Source organism: Ornithodoros turicata, chromosome 3 (genome assembly GCF_037126465.1).
Source record: "Ornithodoros turicata isolate Travis chromosome 3, ASM3712646v1, whole genome shotgun sequence".
NCBI lineage: Eukaryota > Metazoa > Arthropoda > Arachnida > Ixodida > Argasidae > Ornithodoros > Ornithodoros turicata.
Window position 1 is genome coordinate 73313688 of NC_088203.1, and position 19158 is coordinate 73332845.

The 19158-nt window shown below is 46.8% G+C and overlaps 1 protein-coding gene across 1 annotated transcript in view; it reads left to right on the top strand.

Annotated features, from left to right (window-relative positions):
* The first annotated feature begins 13469 nt into the window (after nt 1-13469).
* LOC135388608 (uncharacterized) overlaps nt 13470-19158 on the top strand; it is a 57470-nt gene continuing 51781 nt past the window's right edge. The window contains exon 1 of the mRNA XM_064618252.1: nt 13470-18179. Coding sequence (XP_064474322.1) covers nt 14669-15895 — 1227 coding nt within the window. The 5' untranslated portion in view covers nt 13470-14668 and the 3' untranslated portion in view covers nt 15896-18179. The remainder of the gene's footprint in view (nt 18180-19158) is intronic.

The window sequence follows — 19158 nt, forward strand, 5'->3', positions numbered from 1 at the left end:
AAGAGCTGACCATATGGAATACTCCTTTTCTGGTGATTGGGATGATAGCTTTCATAGTGGAGATACTGGCGCTTGTCCGTTGGTTTCTTGTATAGTTCAGTGGTCAGCCTACCAGATTTACGTGACACTGTCACATCAAGGAAGTTGATGGATGACCTTGAATAGTTACAGGTAAATTTAATTTTGCTATGCAGAGAATTGAAGTGATCAAAAAATGACTGCAGAGATGCCTCATCACCAGACCAGAGGACAAAAATGTCGTCGATGAACCTGAGATATATAAGTGGCTTAAGGGGGAAAGAATTGAGGGCTGAGTTTTCAAAACGACCCATGAATAAATTGGCATAATTAGGTGAAACCCGGGAGCCCATGGCAGCGCCATGAATTTGGACGTAGTGTTGATCGTTGAATACGAAGTTATTACAGCTAAGAACTAGTTCTAAAAGGGGGATGATAGCGGGCATGGGAAGAATATCGGAAGGGTGAGAATTAAGGAAGTGTTCAACAGCAGAGAGACCTTCGTCATTGGGAATGTTAGTGTATAGCGAAACGACATCCATTGTTGCCAACAAAATGTCACCATGGTTACTGAAATGGTCATGGACAGCGTTAATTTTGGAAAGGAAATCGTTTGTGTCTTTGACAAAGGATGGGAGAAGGGGTGGGATGTGTTTGATGCAGTGGTCAGCAACTAAGGATAATTTCTCTGTCGGTGTGTTTATTCCTGAAATAATGGGTCTCCCAGGGTTATTGGGTTTATGAACTTTGATCAAAAGATAAAAATTACCTGGTGTAACGTTCTTAGGACGCAAGAATTTGGAAATATGGGACGGGATAAGTTTACTAGTGACGAGTTCATCAATTTTCTTATTAATAAGAAGACAAAAGGAAGGGGTTGGATCCTGATCGATAGCTCTGTAGAATGAGCGGTCACTTAACTGCCTGTCTGCTTCCGCGATGTAGTCGGATGTATTGAGAACAACTATACCGCCACCCTTGTCCGCTGGTCTGATAATAATGTCATTACGGGCTTTAAGATTTCGTAGCGCTACTTTCTCACAATTAGACAAGTTATCAGTGTGTACAATAGATTTCGAATAATTTGTCTTGATATCCTTGTGAACGGCCTTGATGTAATTGTCAATAAGGGGGCTAGTTCTAGAGGAGTCCGGCGTCCAGCTAGAGGGGTTTCGGAAGGGCGCAGCATCTGAGCTAGGTTTATCGTGAAAGAAGGTTTTCAGGTGCATTCTCCTACCTAAGTTGTGCAGATCGTGCAGAATTTCAAATTCATCAATACTACGTTCCGTAGGTACAAAACTGAGACCTTTTGAGAGAACACCAAGTTCAGCCTCGTCGAGGGTCACATCAGAAAGATTAAAGACGGTGTTATGGCCAGCCTTCGTGGAAGATGGTTCAGAATTTATCACGTCACAAATGCCATGCGCTAAAATGGGAGATAGAATAAGATCATCACGTTTCGATTTTTTGGTTTTGATTTCGTGAATTTTCTTCAGCTTATTGGCAGTGAATTCAGAGAGATTAAGAACTTCATGTTGAGAGAGTTGGTTAGCAAGCTGTTTGAGCTGGTTATCAATATCTTTCAAGACGTAAGAACTTTCCTGTCTGAGAATTTTAACTAGTTGGAGCGACGCATTATTGAGAGCGGTAGCCCACTTCGTAGAGCTCAATGGGGAATGGAACTTAAAAGACGGCGTGATGGACAATGATAAACCTTTGGGAATTATACGTTGAGATATACAATCTGTATAAAAACTAAAATTAGACAGGAATCTAGCTTTCCTAGCCAAAAGTTTACGCGCTTTCAAGAAGGGCACTGAATGACGTTCATTGTTCTGTACAAATCATTGTGTCCGGCCGGACCTGCGTTGTCTAGACTGCTTACGTGTTGTCATAGGGAAGCGACGGCTAACTCTCCTCTGTGGCCTGGCTGGAGGAGAAGAGCGTACTTGAGCAGACGCACCACGCGAAGTAGAAAAAGTCCTTGGTGAAGAACCCACGTTCACACAGTCAGACACCCCTGGAGATGCATCGGGGTGAAGTGGGGATTGCAGGTGGACTCCGGCACTATGGTTAGCACACTTCGCAGGAGAGAAGCTGATTACGTTGTCAGCGGCTGGAGAAGAGGCCGGGGGACTGTTGATGGGTGAAGCTGGAGCTTGTGGAGAAGAGGTCTTGGGCACAGGGGTTGTAGGAACCAACGCAGGATGGGAAGCAGAAGGGGCTGGTTGGTCGTTGCACGAGTTAAGTGGAGCAAGAACGTCGGCATAGCGCGCAGTCGTGGCGTCGGTTGTAGAAGTGGATGGTCTCTGATCGACGGGGAAGGGGGGGAAATCTTCCAGACGCAGCTCAAAGGGGGAAGACGTCACAGCTGGGGGTGGGAGGTCCTGCAAGATGTGCGTGAGGATGCAGTTACGGTAGTGGGAAGCCAAACACCTCGCGCCCCGAAGGTTCAAGTGGTGGCCGTCCAGAGCCAGGAAATTCCAAGGTGACTGGTCCATCCGCAAGTGCTGGATGCTTCCCACTCCGGAGTTTAGCAAGGATAAGTACCAGAAATGGTGGTTGAGGAGACTGATGTTGCGGTTCACATTCCGTAGGAACTGGCTCTGGTCACGGGTTGTGTAGAAGGATGGTAATCTAGGTGGAACACTGGAGAATACAACCAGCGTTTGCGGTCGTGAAGATCGGATGTGCGACAATAGGCAATCAATTCTCAAATTCAATTCAATTCAATTCAATTCAATAGGCAATCAATTCTCAAATTCAATCAATTCTCTCAAATTCTCTCAAATTTGTTTATGTGATCTACAGGACTTGACTCCCCTCTTCGTATACGCATCTGAACATTTCTAACAATAATATGCAACCCTGTGTCATATCTTATGACAGGTCAACAGCTTTTACATATAATTAAGAATCGTTGCCTTTTGGGTACCCTGTTAGCGGATTGTACAATACATTGAGTCTCAATTACTTTTACTACTACAGATGTACTACTCGCAACCTGGTTGACAGTTGTCTGCGTTCTGAACCTGTATCTCCAGGCAGCTATCTCGGTGATACTGGTAACTGAACTACAGTCGAACCTCGTTATAGCGAAGTCTCACGGGAACAGCGAATTTGTTCGTTGTATCCGAAATTCGTACTAAAAGAATACCTCCAGATTTTGTAGGAGATTGCCACTAAGCTGCTAACAAGTGTGTGCACGACGTTGTGGTATGATACAGTCAGGCTACAACACAAAATGAGCACTCAAAAAAGCATTTTTATTTGAAAAAATCTGTAATCAGTTGTTGCCTCGTCGCGATACCATTGCGCACGACGATGTCGCTCACCTTATCGAGACAACGAAGTCCGTTGCAAACATCTGCTTCTGACGTCGTCGAAGGGATTACAGGACATAAGCGCCTCGGCACTTGTTACGCGAGAGTTCCCCGTGCCTTCGTTTTCGCTGTCACTGCAGTCGTCATCACTGATTGCGTCATCTCCAACCATCGTGTTTTGCGGTAGCTCAGCTGCCACCACGAGCCCGTCGTCGGCCGACACAAAATCGCACCTTCTCCACCACTTGCAGACGCTTCCACACGCTGGCTTCCACTTGGTGCCTAGCCTCGTTTGTTACCGATGTCGCCTCCGTGTTAACTTCCTCCGCCATGGCCGCGAACCCTCCTTTCGCAAAGCAGTTTCGGATTGTGGTGTGCGTGACTTCGTTCCACGCCCCGAACAACATCTCAATCGCATTTTCATTTCCAAAGACAATGCTTTCCGTTTGCGAGATATGGCGTACCAGCCGAAGGTGTACCCACGTAGTCCACACTGCCAGAAGGGAATGAATCAAGTTACGCGTGGTCGCGTTGTCAACTGGGTGGAGGAGGACTGGGCGCGGAGGTGCAGTTGTGGCGAGGAGGAAGCGAGAGAATGCTGGCGGAGCGCCAGGCCAGGACGCGATCGCTCATTCGTCTCATCGGTGACACGTACGCTGCGTCGCTAATCTCCGTGGATAAGTCATTCCGCGATAAGAAATTTGGGGCAAAAACTTCGCAATAACCGAGGATGCGATGAAAATAGAGGAGATTACTTCGTTGTAGAAAAAAAATCCCCATAGAACCAAAGCATGGCCAACCAAGTAAAGAGAAAAATTCGTAATAACCGGAAATTCGCTGTAACCGACTTCGTTTTAACGAGGTTCGACTGTACTATATAACTAACTGAACTAAGCGGTGGAAAGGTGTTTGGAGCAATAAACAAAACTTGTACGTGAGTCCTCCTGTCCGATCTTTGCTCCCGGCGTCGGGAACTTGGCGCCCCCATCGCCCGGCAGCAGCCGCAGTAGCCCCCTCCTGCACTCACGGTTGGGTCGCCGCAGGAGGGAGACCCCCACGTATAGCTGTGCGTGGCTTTCCCGTGTCTGGAGAAACGGGGATCCTGGCAGTTGAGTGGACTCGGAGGTTGGTTTGGACCCTTCGGGGCCCCTTCGGGAAAACAACACACTGCTTTGGCCCCTGCTTCCCATAGTCGGGTGGTCCTGGAAGGCCCGGCCAGGACTATTCAGCTAGTCGCCATCTACTTTTCACTACTTTTTCTTTCTGCACTCCCCTCTCTTCTTCTTTCTTATTTCACCTTCTTTGGCGGCAAGGGTCAACCGTGTGCAGTTCTTTCACCTCTTGCGAAGCTGCACTTGGGTATAGTGCGAACGTACCTGTTATCGCGTGGAGCGCGATCCCGTGGTTGGGTTCCGTGGTGGACGACAGGGCATTTGCACAGAACATTGTGTATTATTTTATGGCATCACGTAACCCCAAAAGAAACGATCGGGACCGAAAACGGTTCCGCACCGAAGGACGAGTAGTGGATTTTTTAGAAACACCTGCGGAAACGTGGTTTCCAAAGTTTTTGATAATTCATGCTGAAAATGACACTGGTACTTTAGGCAAGTTATCACCATTTGTGACAGCCAAAGTTATCGAACAAGCAATAGGGAAGTCGTATCAGGCCAGGAAACTTCGTACAGGGGATATCCAGATTGAGGTTCAAACCAAGCAGCAGAGTACAGCTTTAGAGTCACTGAAACAGATTGGCGATATACCTGTGACGGTAACGCCTCACAGAACACTAAACACAGTGAAGGGCGTGATCTCCCAAGACGAGCTGCTGGACTGTTCAGAGTCTGAGATTGAGGACGGTTTGAAGGAAGAGGGTGTTGTTTCTGCAAAAAGAATAACCATGCGCAGAGAGGGCAAAGAGATTCCCACTAAACATGTAATCCTTTCCTTCAGGCGTCACACACTCCCATCGACCATAAAAGCCGGCTATCTCAACTGTCACGTTAGACCTTTCATTCCCAACCCGAAGCGCTGTTTCAAATGCCAGCGCTTTGGGCATAGCTCGCAGACTTGTCGGGGACAGTCGACATGCCCGAAATGCTCTGGAAAGGATCATATGTCAGAAACCTATCAGAATGACTTCAAATGTGTGAACTGCCAGGGTGGGCACCCAGTATATTCCAGGTCCTGCCCTCGATGGCAAGACGAAAAACAAGTCCTCAAGATTAGAACGGAACAGAACATCTCATACAAAGCAGCTAAGGCCCAACTAGAGTTCCAGAAGAAAGGTTCTTTCTCTGAGGTTGTGCGCAGGGGAGTGGCGCCCCTCAGAGTGTCCGTGGAGACCCAAACTGTTGGGCCTCCACTCCACGCTCCCCAACAAAAGGAGAAGGACATGGAAATGTCCCCTCCTCCAGTATCTGCTGCCAGCCAAGTGGCTGGTAGTACTAACGAGGTGGCAACAGCTTCCGTAGAGGCTGCTGGCAACCTCTCCATCTGGGAGGACAGCACTCAGTGCTCGCCTCTAAATGCAAGCCATAGTATGGACGTCGACGACGATGACTGCGCGTCGCAGAAGTCGTCGTCGAGTCTTCCTTCTTTTTCCCAGGCTATGGAGAAAAGGGAAAAGGGCAGAGGCAGGGGTACAAAACCCAAAGATCAGCAAAAGGTACCTGCACCTAGAGTACAGCCCCCTTAACCACAATACAAACATGAGAAGACAGTCAATGTCCGCACACATCCGAGGTACTGTTCAGTGTTATGCGCTTCTATTTCTTTTGCCCGTCCTTTTCCCTGCTATGGACCAGGTTATCTGGCAGTGGAATTGTCGAGGATTCTATTCCAATTTAGAAGATATTAAGGACATTCTAGACAAGAATAACACTATTTGTGCATGCCTACAAGAAACCTATCTGAGTGCACAAAACATGAATCCCCTCAGGCACTATAACATGTTTAGGAAAGACCGCATGAACAACGCACGAACAGCTGGCGGTGTGGCTGTGATCGTACCACGGTCACTTCCGGCTAAAGAAATATCTGTTGCAAGTGAGCTAGAAGCTGTTGCAGTCCAAATCTGTCTAAACAAACTTGTAACTGTCTGTTCTGTGTACCTCCCTCCTTCAGAAAGAATAGTACAAGCGGACATTGAGAAAGTATTAGAGCAACTCCCACCTCCTTTCATTGTCTTGGGAGACTTTAATGCACACAACTATCTTTGGGGGAGCGCTAAAGTCGATAGTCGGGGGAAAATGTTAGAGAGGATCTTACTTGCTCGACCCATATGTCTTCTTAACACAGGTTCACCAACATACCTCCATACAGCCACACAATCTTGCTCCGCCATTGACTTGTCCTTTTGCAGCCCATCGCTGTTCCCAGACATTGCGTGGGCAGCGATGACAAATCCGATGGGCAGTGATCACTTCCCAGTGAAGTTGACGTATGTTTCAAGTACAAGCACAATAACAACACGTCAGCCTCGCTGGAAGCTCCGAGAAGCCAACTGGAGTTTATTCAAAGAACAATCAGAGTTCACTCCAGTATCTTTTAATGGAATGTCGATCGACGACACCAATAATTTTATTACCAATGTTATGTTGGAAGCTGCTGTTCAGAGTATCCCGCAGACCTCCTCCCGTCTACCAAGGCATCCAAAGCCCTGGTGGACAAAGGACTGTGAGGACACACGGAAGCAACAAAATCGCGCTTGGGGTGTCTTTCGTAGGTATCCCACAGCACAGAACCTCTTAACTTTCAAAAAGGCACGTGCTAAGGCAAGGTGGACACGGCGCCAGGCCAAACGGTCCTCTTGGCGCAATTTTGTCTCGTCTTTAACGCACAAGACCCCATCAAAGATAGTGTGGGACAGAATCAGAAAGATCAAAGGAGAGTACAGAAGTTTTTCTGTCCCTCTGCTTGAGGTAAATGGAATTCCATGCCAGAGCCTAAATGAACAAGCTGATGTATTGGGTCAGCACTTTCACAATATATCAAATTCCTCCCATTACACAGACAAATTCTTAAGTGTCAAGCGACGTGAAGAACAGCGAACTGTCACAACAACGGGAGATGAGAACTGTGCATATAACCAACCTTTCACTGCCCGTGAGCTCCTGCAGGCACTATCATCAGTAAATGTTAGTGCTCCGGGCCCAGATCGAATCACCTACTCCATGCTTGTCCATTTATCAGAAAAATCCAAAGAAGGTTTGCTCAAGTTTTTCAATGACGTCTGGGGTAGTGGGCAAATGCCGTCAGCATGGAAGGTCGCTACAGTAATTCCTCTCCTGAAACCAGGAAAGGACCCATCAAACCCTACAAGCTATAGGCCCATTGCTCTCACTAGTTGTATTGGAAAAACTTTTGAGAGAATGGTCAATAACAGGCTGGTGTATTACCTCGAAGTGAATAACTGCCTAGACAATAATCAATGCGGTTTTCGAGCTGCGCGTTCTACTACAGACCATCTTGTCCGCTTGGAAACCGCAATCAGAGAGGCATTTGTCAGGCGGAGTCACTGTGTCTCGGTATTTTTTGATCTAGAAAAAGCGTATGATACTGCATGGCGGTATGGTATCATACGAGATTTGCATTCCTTAGGCATAAGAGGCCGACTTTTACGTTGTGTCGTCAATTTTCTTCACGGGAGAACCTTCAGGGTACAGTTGGGTTCTACCCTGTCAAGGCCATTTGTTCAGGAGAACGGAGTACCTCAGGGTTCAGTTCTGAGTGTGACTCTTTTTATCGTGAAAATGAATTCAATAGCTACCGCAATTCCTCCTTCTGTGTCTTACTCGCTGTACGTCGACGATGTGCAAATCTCCTACTCCTCGACAAATTTGAATACATGTGAGAGGCAGCTCCAGCTAACGATAAACAGACTTGTCGGATGGGCTGACCAAAATGGATTTAAATTCTCCCCAGAAAAGACTGTGTGTGTCCTATTTTCCAGGAAAAGAGGACTACTTCCAAGCCCAACACTGTCCATAAATGGTCGGGACCTTGCAGTCCAGGACGAACACAAATTCCTGGGAATGGTCTTTGACAAAAAACTCACTTTCTTGCCACACATCAAAGAACTGAAGACAAAATGTATGAAATCGTTGGCTTTGATGAAAGTTATATCATTTAAGACCTGGGGAGCAGACAGAGATATGCTGCACAAAATATACATCTCAGTAATTAGGTCCAAGATGGACTACGGTTCTGTAGTATATGGTTCCGCTCGACCGTCTGTCCTTAAATTAATTGACCCTATACATCATCAAGGGCTACGGTTAGCTCTTGGAGCTTTCCGAACCTCACCAGTGGAGAGTTTGTACGTAGAGTGCAACGAATGGTCTTTGGAGAGACGTCGTTGCTACCTCAGTATTCTCTACGCCCTTAAAATTAAAAGCTATCATCAACACCCTGCATTGTCTTGTGTCCAGGGCACACAGTTTTGTCGACTTTTCATAAGTAGATCATCAGTTGTACGTCCGTTCAGCATGAGGGTATCACACTATCAAGAACTCTATGATTTCTCTTGTCGGGATTCCTGGATCTTAGAATCCGGACTGGAAGTTCCCCCGTGGCAGCCAAAACCTGGCTACAATTATTCCCTAACAAAGTATGACAAGAAGGCTACTTTGCCCCTAGTTTTTCAACAGGAGTTTGAGGAATTGAAACGCTCCTTTGGGGATCACGTGGAAATATACACAGATGGATCACGAACCTCTAGCAGCGTTTCGTGTGCCATGGTCTCTGCAGCAGTGACAAGGTCGCATCGCCTAAATCCAGTCGCATCTATTTTTACGGCCGAAGTGTACGCAATTATCTTAGCCCTCAATTTTATCTTGCAAACTAGCATTAGATCTGCTGTAATCTACACAGATGCTCTGAGCTGTCTACACGCCCTGCACAGTCTGCAGAGAACCAAGAATCTGTTGGTTAAGAGAGCGCTTTCCTTGGTAAGTAGAGTCATAAATAGAGGTTACAGACTAACGTTTTGCTGGGTGCCCAGCCATATGGGTATCCCAGGAAACGAGCAGGCAGATCGAGCTGCTTCAGCAGCCCTTACCTTAGACATCAGTCCATTTGACATGCCCTTTCACGACTTCAGACGGGTGCTAAAATGCGCCATTAACGCAAAATGGCAAGAATTCTGGGATTCACAAACACAGAACAAACTTCACCTGATAAAGCCACACATCAGTCATCACACGCACACATTGGAACACCGCATCTGTGATGTCCTGTGGCACAGGCTCAGAATTGGACACACTTACCTATCACACGGCTTTCTACTTCGTGGGGAGGAGCCGCCACAGTGCACTCTCTGTGACGAGCCCATTTCTATTGTACATATTTTGATATCGTGTCCAAAACACAAACCTCATCGAAATCGTCACTTTACTGAGTGCTACAAGTACTTTTTACCTCTTCACCCAACTCTTCTGCTGGGTGATGAGCCTTTTGTTCCTTTCGAGAACATTTTGAGTTTCTTTAGAGATATAGGAATGCTTAGGAACTTGTAACTTTTAGCTAAATTTTTTATATCCACTTCTATGTCTAGATTTGCTTCTCTCTCTTAATTCCATCATTTTTACTTTTACTTCTAAGTTGAGTCATTTACAACCATAGTTTTTGGCGCTCTATGGTCTCAGTCGCTTTTGCGCCAAAAACCTCCAATTATCATCATCATCATCACCGATCTTTGCTGTACCTATAACGTCTCGTAAAAGCAACAGAATCACCCATATTTCCACATACTCATTTATTTATTTATTTATTTATTTATTTACAATATTTACACTGTCTCCTCAGTCATTTCATCGTCTTTTGCCTTTGGGCTTTTGCCCTGAAGCTTAGAGAGTTCTTCGAGGTGCTCATGTCGGACGTTCCTCCGGTGTGCACGATGACATACCACGTGCCCCCCACACGTTGCACACTCCGGCAACCACTCTCTGTCTGGCACATGGGGGTGGCGCTGGGGCGTTCCCTATTTGTCATCAAAATCCTTTTAAAAATGGGCAGACATTCGGCAGATCCCATCCTGGCTACGGGTTGCTGCCCCCATGGCTTATCCCATGCCAGCAAGACAAGCTCTTTCTTCTCTTCGATGACCAGTGTCGCAGCGTGCTTCATTGGTGGTGTCCCGCGTACTCTGCGGTCTGTTCTCTTGAGGCGCCCTGCCCCCCTCCACAAGGTCGACCTCTTATCGCTGGTTGACATCTACAACAAAAGAATGACCACTGTCAAAGTCATGATATGGGAAAATCAGCAGCAGCAGCACACACACAAAGAAAACTTGACCTTGTGATAAGAGCATAGCTTTTACATGTCTACTTATATATATATATATATATCCAAAGGAGCACACTGGTTTCATACTGGATTTGTGAAAAGTGCACCAGAAAATATGGAAAACAAAGTATACTTTTGGGAGCTCCACCAAGTCTGCATTGAGTAAGACTACAGGACCCCCCATAGCAATAGTTCACTACTTTCATGATACATGAACTTACGCATGTGTACAGCACACAAAATCCATATTATGGAAATTGATGTTCTAAGGCTGGAACACATACAAAAGACAAACACATGCAAAGTCTGAAGTGCCTAAGAAAACAGTGGTCAAAGAAGGAAGTCACTGAAAAGGTTAGCCCGATGTAGGACTCCCACTAAACCCACATCTTTTGGATTACCAGTTGTAAGCTGGACCGATAATCCAGATGTGGGTTCAAGTCTTACAGCTGGCTAACCTCTTGAGTGACTTCCTTCTTTCGACAAAATTCATTGTAATGGATATATTCCATTACATTTAGCAAAATATGGATGCTGCTGGGCTAATGAGCAGCGACGTTCTAGTAGGGGGTACACTCGTCTCTAAAACAAATGCAAACTTCGATATCACGTTTTCTGCAACTTTGATTTCCAAAGCAAAAGGGCCTATATGTGTATGATATAATTGGAGTCGGTCTGTCCTAACTTTCCACGCTGGCTAATATTTTCCTCTTCGCTGAGGAGTGTCGATCGTTTCGCAACCAGCATGCTGCAGCGTTCGCAGAGTGGGAGCACGTTAAGCGGACGGTAAAAACATCTGTTTTTTGTTGACGTTTCGAAGCTAGTGTTATTTCATTCCTCGTGAACCAATAATACAGCATTGAAAATCCCATACAAAAAAGTTGGCGTAGTCTACCTGTTATTCGTCCTTTTCGACGGAATACGTGCCACGTCTGAGCCAGCGTCTGAATGGCGCCTCTGCCCGTCTAATGAACGCGCCTTCACTTTCCTTTTAGCGAGCGTCAAAAATCAGTGATCTTTTTCTTTTTCTCGTTCCGCGGGAGGAGCACAACTGAATTTACTCACCCAGTACATCTATTAATGTTCATTAATTCATCGAGCTTACTGATGGAAGCTATAAATGAAAGCGTCCATATTCGCGAACTTATAGTTCCGGACTCGCGCCGTAAGGCCCTTCAGCTGGGGGTACTGTACCGATACTGTATCTATTAAAGGTACTCAACTCTCAACTTTTACACAAAGTACAATCACATGATTATCCAAACCCCGAGCATCGTATATCGGAGTACTATAGGCCAGCGGGACAGCATCGATGGGAGCAGAAGTAGTAATGACTGGACACAGACTACCGCCAACGCACAACTAGCCTTATACATATTAATCAATTAGAGCTAATTGGGACCCCCACATTAATCAGCATCATTCAATGAGTCATCACACTAATTGGGGAGTGTCTAACTCGTGTTCAGGCCAGCTGTGCATTGGTGGCAACCTGTGTCCATAAAAGAGGCAGGTTGCAAAGCATCTTCAACTGTGACCACAAGTTCTGGACATCCTGTGACGTCATCATGACATGTCTGGGCAGGTTCGGACAGCTCTGGACATGTGAGGAGAAACACACTCGTAATACAGAGGCTGGGAAAGCAAGAGTAAATATGTTAACCATCAATAGCTAACAACAAAAAGAATTCGTTACACAACAAATGAGCCCACCACAAAAGGAGCGCAGAATGATGCGACTGCTCCATCCGACAGCCAGGCACAGAACTGACTCATAATGGTTTTTTCTCCTGTATAAAGCCCCGCAGCTGCACCCCCTAGCGGTTACTTTCTCAACTAATTTCATGACAAAATTATTAAGAATCACGCCAGCGCTACTCTGGTTCCCAAGGCAGAAGAAGATAGAAAATGGCAGGGATGCCAGGACAACAGCAACCAGCGCCCGAGATGCACGGGCATGAAAATTGCAAACAAAGCGGGGATAAAGTTGGAGCGCAGACCGATGCGACTGCTCCATCCGACAGCCAGGCACAAACTAAGCCGCGCGGGGACTGCTGAGCGACCGAGCACATCTGCACTCCACAAGATCCAGCGAGCAAGTGACTGGGGCGCCGCGCCGCGGCCGGCTACGCATGCGCGCACGCTCTTAGCGCCCTCTGCGGCGACCACCAGTGAGAAGTAACATGACCGTACCTGCGAGAGGCTAAGAGAGAAGTGTATTCCTGCGCCTTCTTCTTGCGTTGCTCATTGGTCGTGACATCATCCCATTGTCCCAAGGCTACACCGCTTTTTTTTTTCACACGTTCGACACACCTGGACAAGGTCAATGTGCAACGAAGCCATGACATGACGTCATCATGCAGCTGCATGATTCAAGGGCGCGTATGCTCTAGACAGGGGACCTATTATTTATTGAATCACTATCCCAAGATTATTTCCTTTATTTAACGATTGCATAGGAAGCAGAAAAACTATTGCAGAAAAGCACCATGTATGAAAGCTGATCTTAGGAATTCCAAAGTCTTACTAAATGAGGCTTGCAAAAGAACAAAATATCCTAACACGTAACTCCATCAATGGCTAATAAGAGGACTAGGTACTCAACAAATCAACACAAAGTACGGGTAACAAGGAGTGCAGAACGATGCGTCTACTTTATCCGACAGCCAGGCACAGAACTGAATCGTAATGCTTTTTTCTCCTCTATAAAATCATGCATCTGTCCCTCTTGCGGTTACTTTCTGAACAAATTTAATCGCAAAATTAAGAATTGTTCTAGCACTATTCCCATTCAGGCCAGCACTAGCGTCATCGTCAAGAATGTTCCTTGTCAAAGAAAAAAATACAAAGCGTCAACAGAGGAAAGCATGCATGTTGGGGCATGTCAGGAGCGCTATTACACGAGGACAAATCGCACGACTGCTGGGCAACAGAGGAAATCAAACACAGAAAAACACATGAACAGAGTGAAAAGACACTCACCATCCTCGGACATGTACACTACATTCCCTCATTGTAAATCCGCTCGTCACAAAATCCACCGGCATCATCAAACACCATTCACCAGTGACGAACCACACATCCGCACCCCACCAGGCACAGAGGGAACCCCACCGAACCTACGCTCTTCCACTAACGGCCAACGCAGTTGCTAGGAACAGAATTAATGTGTCCACACCCGTCAGTGTCCAAGAGAGAAGTGAATCCTTGCACCCCCTGCAGGCTTTCCTCATTGGTCGTGACATCATCCTATTGTCTCAGGGCTACACTGTTTTTTTCCACTAATGCTCCTCTGGACAAGGTCCACCTGAAACAATAGAGTTGCGGTATGACGTCATCATGCAGCTGCATGGCTCAAGGACGCATACGCTCTAGACAGGGGACCTGCTATTTATTGAATCACTATCCCAAGATTATTTCCTTTATTCTACTATAACGATTGCATAGGAAACTATTGCAGAAAAACACGATGCATGAAAGCTGATTGTAGGAATTAAGCATTTCATTTCCAAAGTCTTACTAAATTAGACTTACGAATGCCCCGGCGTCGGGAACTTGGCGCCCCCATCGCCCGGCAGCAGCCGCAGTAGCCCCCTCCTGCACCAACGGTTGGGTCGCCGCAGGAGGGAGACCCCCACGTATAGCTGTGCGTGGCTTTCCCGTGTCTGGGGAAAGGGGGATCCTGGCGGTTGAGTGGACCCGGAGGTTGTTTAGGACCCTTCGGGGCCCCTCCGGGAAAGCAACACACCGCTTTGGCCCCTGCTTCCCATAGTCGGGTGGTCCTGGAAGACCCGGCCAGGATTATTCAGCTAGTCGCCATCTCCCCCTTCATTACTTTTTCTTTCTCCACTCCTTCACTATCTTCCTTTTCCTCCCTTCACCTTCTTTGGCGGCAAGGGTCAACCTTGGGCAGTCCTTTCACTCTCCAGAAGCTGCACTAGGGTATAGTGCAGAGGCAGGCGTTAGCGTGTGGGACACGTTCCCTTGTTGGGCTCCATGGTGGGCGACGCACCACTGCACTGAACCACAACATTTCTTTTATGGCTTCTTCAAACTCAAAAAAACATGATCGGTACCGAAAGCGGCACCGCACCGATGCACTAACTACACAATCACTGGACCTCACACCAGAACCATGGTTTGCAAAGGTCCTGATCATCCATGGAGAAGATGAGTCTAAGCCCCTGAGCAAAGTATCACCATTTGCGATCGCGAAGGAACTGGAAAAAGCCATTGGGAAGTCGTATTCTGCGAAAAAGCTGACTACAGGAGACTTGCAGATCGAAGTCCAGACACGACAGCAAAGCTCAACTCTGTTTTCCCTAAACAGAATTGCTGGCATACCTGTTACAGTTTCGAGGCATCGTACGCTGAACATCGTGAAGGGCGTGATATCGGAACATGAACTTCTCGATTGTTCAGATGCAGAGATCGAAGAAGGTCTAAAGGACGAAGGTGTTGTGACAGCGCGGCGAATAACCATGCGTCGAGACGGTAAGGAGATTGCCACTAAACACATTGTCCTTTCCTTTCAATTACATAAGCTTCCCACTACCATTAAAGCAGGGTACATAAACTGTCACGTCCGGCCATATATCCCCAATCCGCGGAGGTGCTTTAAGTGCCAACGTTTCGGCCACGGGTCGCAGGTCTGTCGTGGACAGGCTACTTGTCCGAAATGCGCTGGCACGGATCACGCTGCAGAATCCTGTGAGAAGGATGTCAGGTGTGCAAACTGTAAAGGTAATCATCCTGTCTACTCTCGCGCCTGTCCACGGTGGAAGGAAGAGAAGGACATACTAAAAGTCAAAGTGACACAAAATCTTTCATACCGAGATGCAAAAGCGCAGGTTGAGTTTTCGAGAAAGGGAACCTTCTCCGAAGTGGTGCGCAGGGGAGTAGCACCACTGAGGAAATCTGTAGAGACCCAGACTTCTGGGCCTCTACCCCATACTCCCCAACAAGAAGGAAAGGACACCGAGGTGTCTCTTCCTGTCTCTGGATTTCCTCCGGAGACAGCCACAACTTCTACTGAAGTTGATGGCACAGCCTCCATCTGGGATGGGGCCACACCAGGCCAATCCCAGGCCACATTGCAAGACATGGACATGGACGACGACGACTGCTTATCGCAGAAGTCGTCGTCTAGTCTCCCAGGTGTACTCTCTCAGGGGAAAGAAAAGAGAGAGAGGACATCTAGCCGAGGTAGGGGCAGCAGACCAAAAACTACACAGAAAGTGCTTCCACCAAGGATAACTCCTCCCTAAATAACATTCATGTCCAAACAGTCCACGGGATTCTGTATTAGCGACCACATGTTAAGGATTTTGCTGCTTCTCTCTCCCATCCTTTTTATGGGTGCACAGGTTATAATCCAATGGAATTGTCGAGGTCTTTTTTCAAACTTGGACGACGTTCATGACCTGTTTGAGGAGAACAGTGCAATGTGTTTCTGTTTACAGGAAACGTACCTAACTTCGGAAAATTTAAATCCTTTTCGTAAGTACACTATTTTCCGCAAGGACCGTGCGCACACAGCACGTGCATCTGGTGGTGTGGCTGTTGTCGTACCACTCTCTGTCCCTGTAAGGAACATTCCACTGGTAACAGACCTTGAGGCTGTAGCCGTACAAATTTGCTTAGACCAGATCATTACAGTCTGCTCTTTGTACTTGCCTCCCTCAGCTATGGTACGTCAGAGGGACTTTGAGCAGCTTTGCGACCAGCTGCCTCAACCATTTATGATTTTGGGAGATTTTAATGCCCACAATTCTTTGTGGGGCAGTGCAAAAACTGACAACCGTGGTAAGATGTTGGAAAGAATACTCTTTTCCCGGTCAATTTGTTTGTTAAATAGAGGGTTGCCGACCTACATGAACTCTGCAACCCAGTCACTCTCTGCAATTGACATCTCATTATGCAGTCCCACTCTTTACCCCTTTGTTGACTGGAAAGTCGACCAAAACCCTCGAGGTAGTGATCACTTTCCGGTTATCCTTAAATTCTCTGGTACCAGTAATAAAAGAGCACGGCCACCCCGGTGGAAGCTATCTGAAGCAGACTGGGAGTTATTTACCAAAGAGGCAGAACTTGCACCTTCATCTTTTGATCGTCTCTGTGTGGAGGAGGCCAACAAGGTGATCACAGACAAAATTATTCATGCTGCTACACTATCCATCCCACAAACAAAAGGGAATCTCCCCAGGCGTCCTAAACCCTGGTGGACGAGTGAATGTGAGAAAACACGCAGGGAGCAGAACCGAGCGTGGGGGATATTTCGAAGATACCCCACAAGTGCTAATCTGCTTGCATTTAAAAAAGCTCGTGCTAAAGCCCGATGGACGCGACGCCGAGCCAAGAAGGAGTCGTGGAAAAGATTTGTATCCTCTCTAAACTCTAACACCCCTTCAAAAGCACTGTGGGATAGACTAAGAAAAATTAAGGGCGACTACGCCAGCTTTTCCGTACCTCTACTACAGGTTAATGGCACAGTTTGTAAGAGCATAGATGAACAGGCAAATGCTCTTGGTGAGCACTTCTCAAACGTTTCGAGCTCATCACATTACACACCTGACTTCTTAAGGTTCAAGGAGCGTGCGGAAAAACAAACACTCTCAAGCGCATCAGGTGACAGATGTGGCTACAATAAGCCATTTACAAAACCAGAACTTCTTCAAGCCTTGTTTTCTCGTAAAGCCACGGCACCTGGACCAGACAACATCACTTATTCTATGCTCAGCCATCTGTCAGACACCTCCCTTGACAGTCTTTTGGACTTCTTTAATCTGGTCTGGAAAGAAGGCATGCTACCTTCTAGCTGGAAATTGGCAACAGTCATCCCTCTCTTGAAGCCAGGAAAAGATAAATCTGATCCATCAAGCTACAGGCCGATTGCTCTCACCAGCTGTCTCGGAAAAACCTTCGAGCGCATGGTGAACAGTCGACTTGTGTACTACCTGGAACAAAACCAGTGTCTGGACCGTTTTCAGTGCGGCTTTAGAGCTGCACACTCAACAACTGATCATCTTCTGCGCCTAGAAAGTATAATAAGGGAAGCTTTCATCAGGAAACAGCACTGTGTTTCTGTCTTTTTTGATTTGGAAAAGGCCTATGACACAGCGTGGCGTTATGGTATTCTCAGGGACCTCCACTCTCTGGGAGTGCGTGGTCGCCTGTTTCGCTGTGTCAGAGACTTCCTCCAGAGTCGACTGTTTAGAATTCAGTTGGGCACTACTTTATCGAGGCCTTTCGTACAGGAGAATGGTGTCCCGCAAGGCGCCGTTCTCAGTGTCACCCTTTTTGTAATAAAAATGAATTCACTGGCCAGTGTTATACCCCCATCCGTCTCGTATTCTTTGTATGTAGACGATCTGCAAATATGTGTTTCGTCTTCTAACCTTGCTGTGTGCGAAAGACAGCTCCAGCTGACTATCAACAGGCTAACCAAATGGTCATCTGAAAACGGGTTCAGGTTCTCACCCACCAAGACTGTTTGCGTACCGTTTTCCAGAACAAGAGGCCTTTTTCCGGATCCATCACTCCAAATGAAAGGTCAGGATATTTGTGTTCAGTATGAACATAAGTTTCTTGGTTTGATTTTTGACAGAAAGCTGACCTTTCTGGCCCATGTGAAGGATTTGAAACGCAAATGCTTAAGATCTTTGAATGTGCTGAAGATCCTCTCTCATAGGTCTTGGGGAGCAGACCGCGAAACCCTCCACCGCATTTACATATCCACTGTCCGTGCTAGGCTAGATTATGCATGTTTCGTGTATGGGTCTGCACGTCCCTCAGTTATGAAGACCTTAGACACAGTGCATCACCTCGGATTAAGGCTGGTCCTTGGAGCCTTCAGAACTTCTCCAGTCCAAAGTCTTTACGTTCAAGCAAATGAATGGTCCCTAGAAAGACGACGGTTTTATCTTGGTGCGTCGTATGGGCTCAGAATTAAAGGTTACCCTCAGCATCCTGCGCTGCCCTGTGTGGAGGGTACATGTTCCGAACGGCTATTCATGAACAAACCGAATGCCATTCCTGTATACAGTATCCGGCTCCAACAAAATATAGAGCACTATACTTTTACGCAGAGCTACAATCTACCCCCGCTACAGCCCCCACAAATGCTCCCTCCTTGGCGGACACCCGTGGCACATGATACTTCGCTAACCAAATTTAACAAACATGAGAGGCCTCCTGTGGAAATACAGCAAGAATTTGAGACCCTCAAGGAAGGCTTCGGTGAACACACTGATATTTACACGGATGCCTCAAAAACTAGTACAGGAGTATCGTGCGCCATGGTTTCAGGAACATGTACAAAATCGCATTCTTTGAACAGTGTTCTGACAATTTTCAGCGCAGAAATGTATGCGATTATTGTTGCACTAAATCATATTCTAGAAACACGGATAACGTCGTCTGTTATATATACAGACTCACTGAGTTCCATACATGCCATTTGTAACATCAAGCCACACAAAAATCTTTTAGTTCGACGTGCGCAGCATTTAGCAACTGTCATATATGAGAA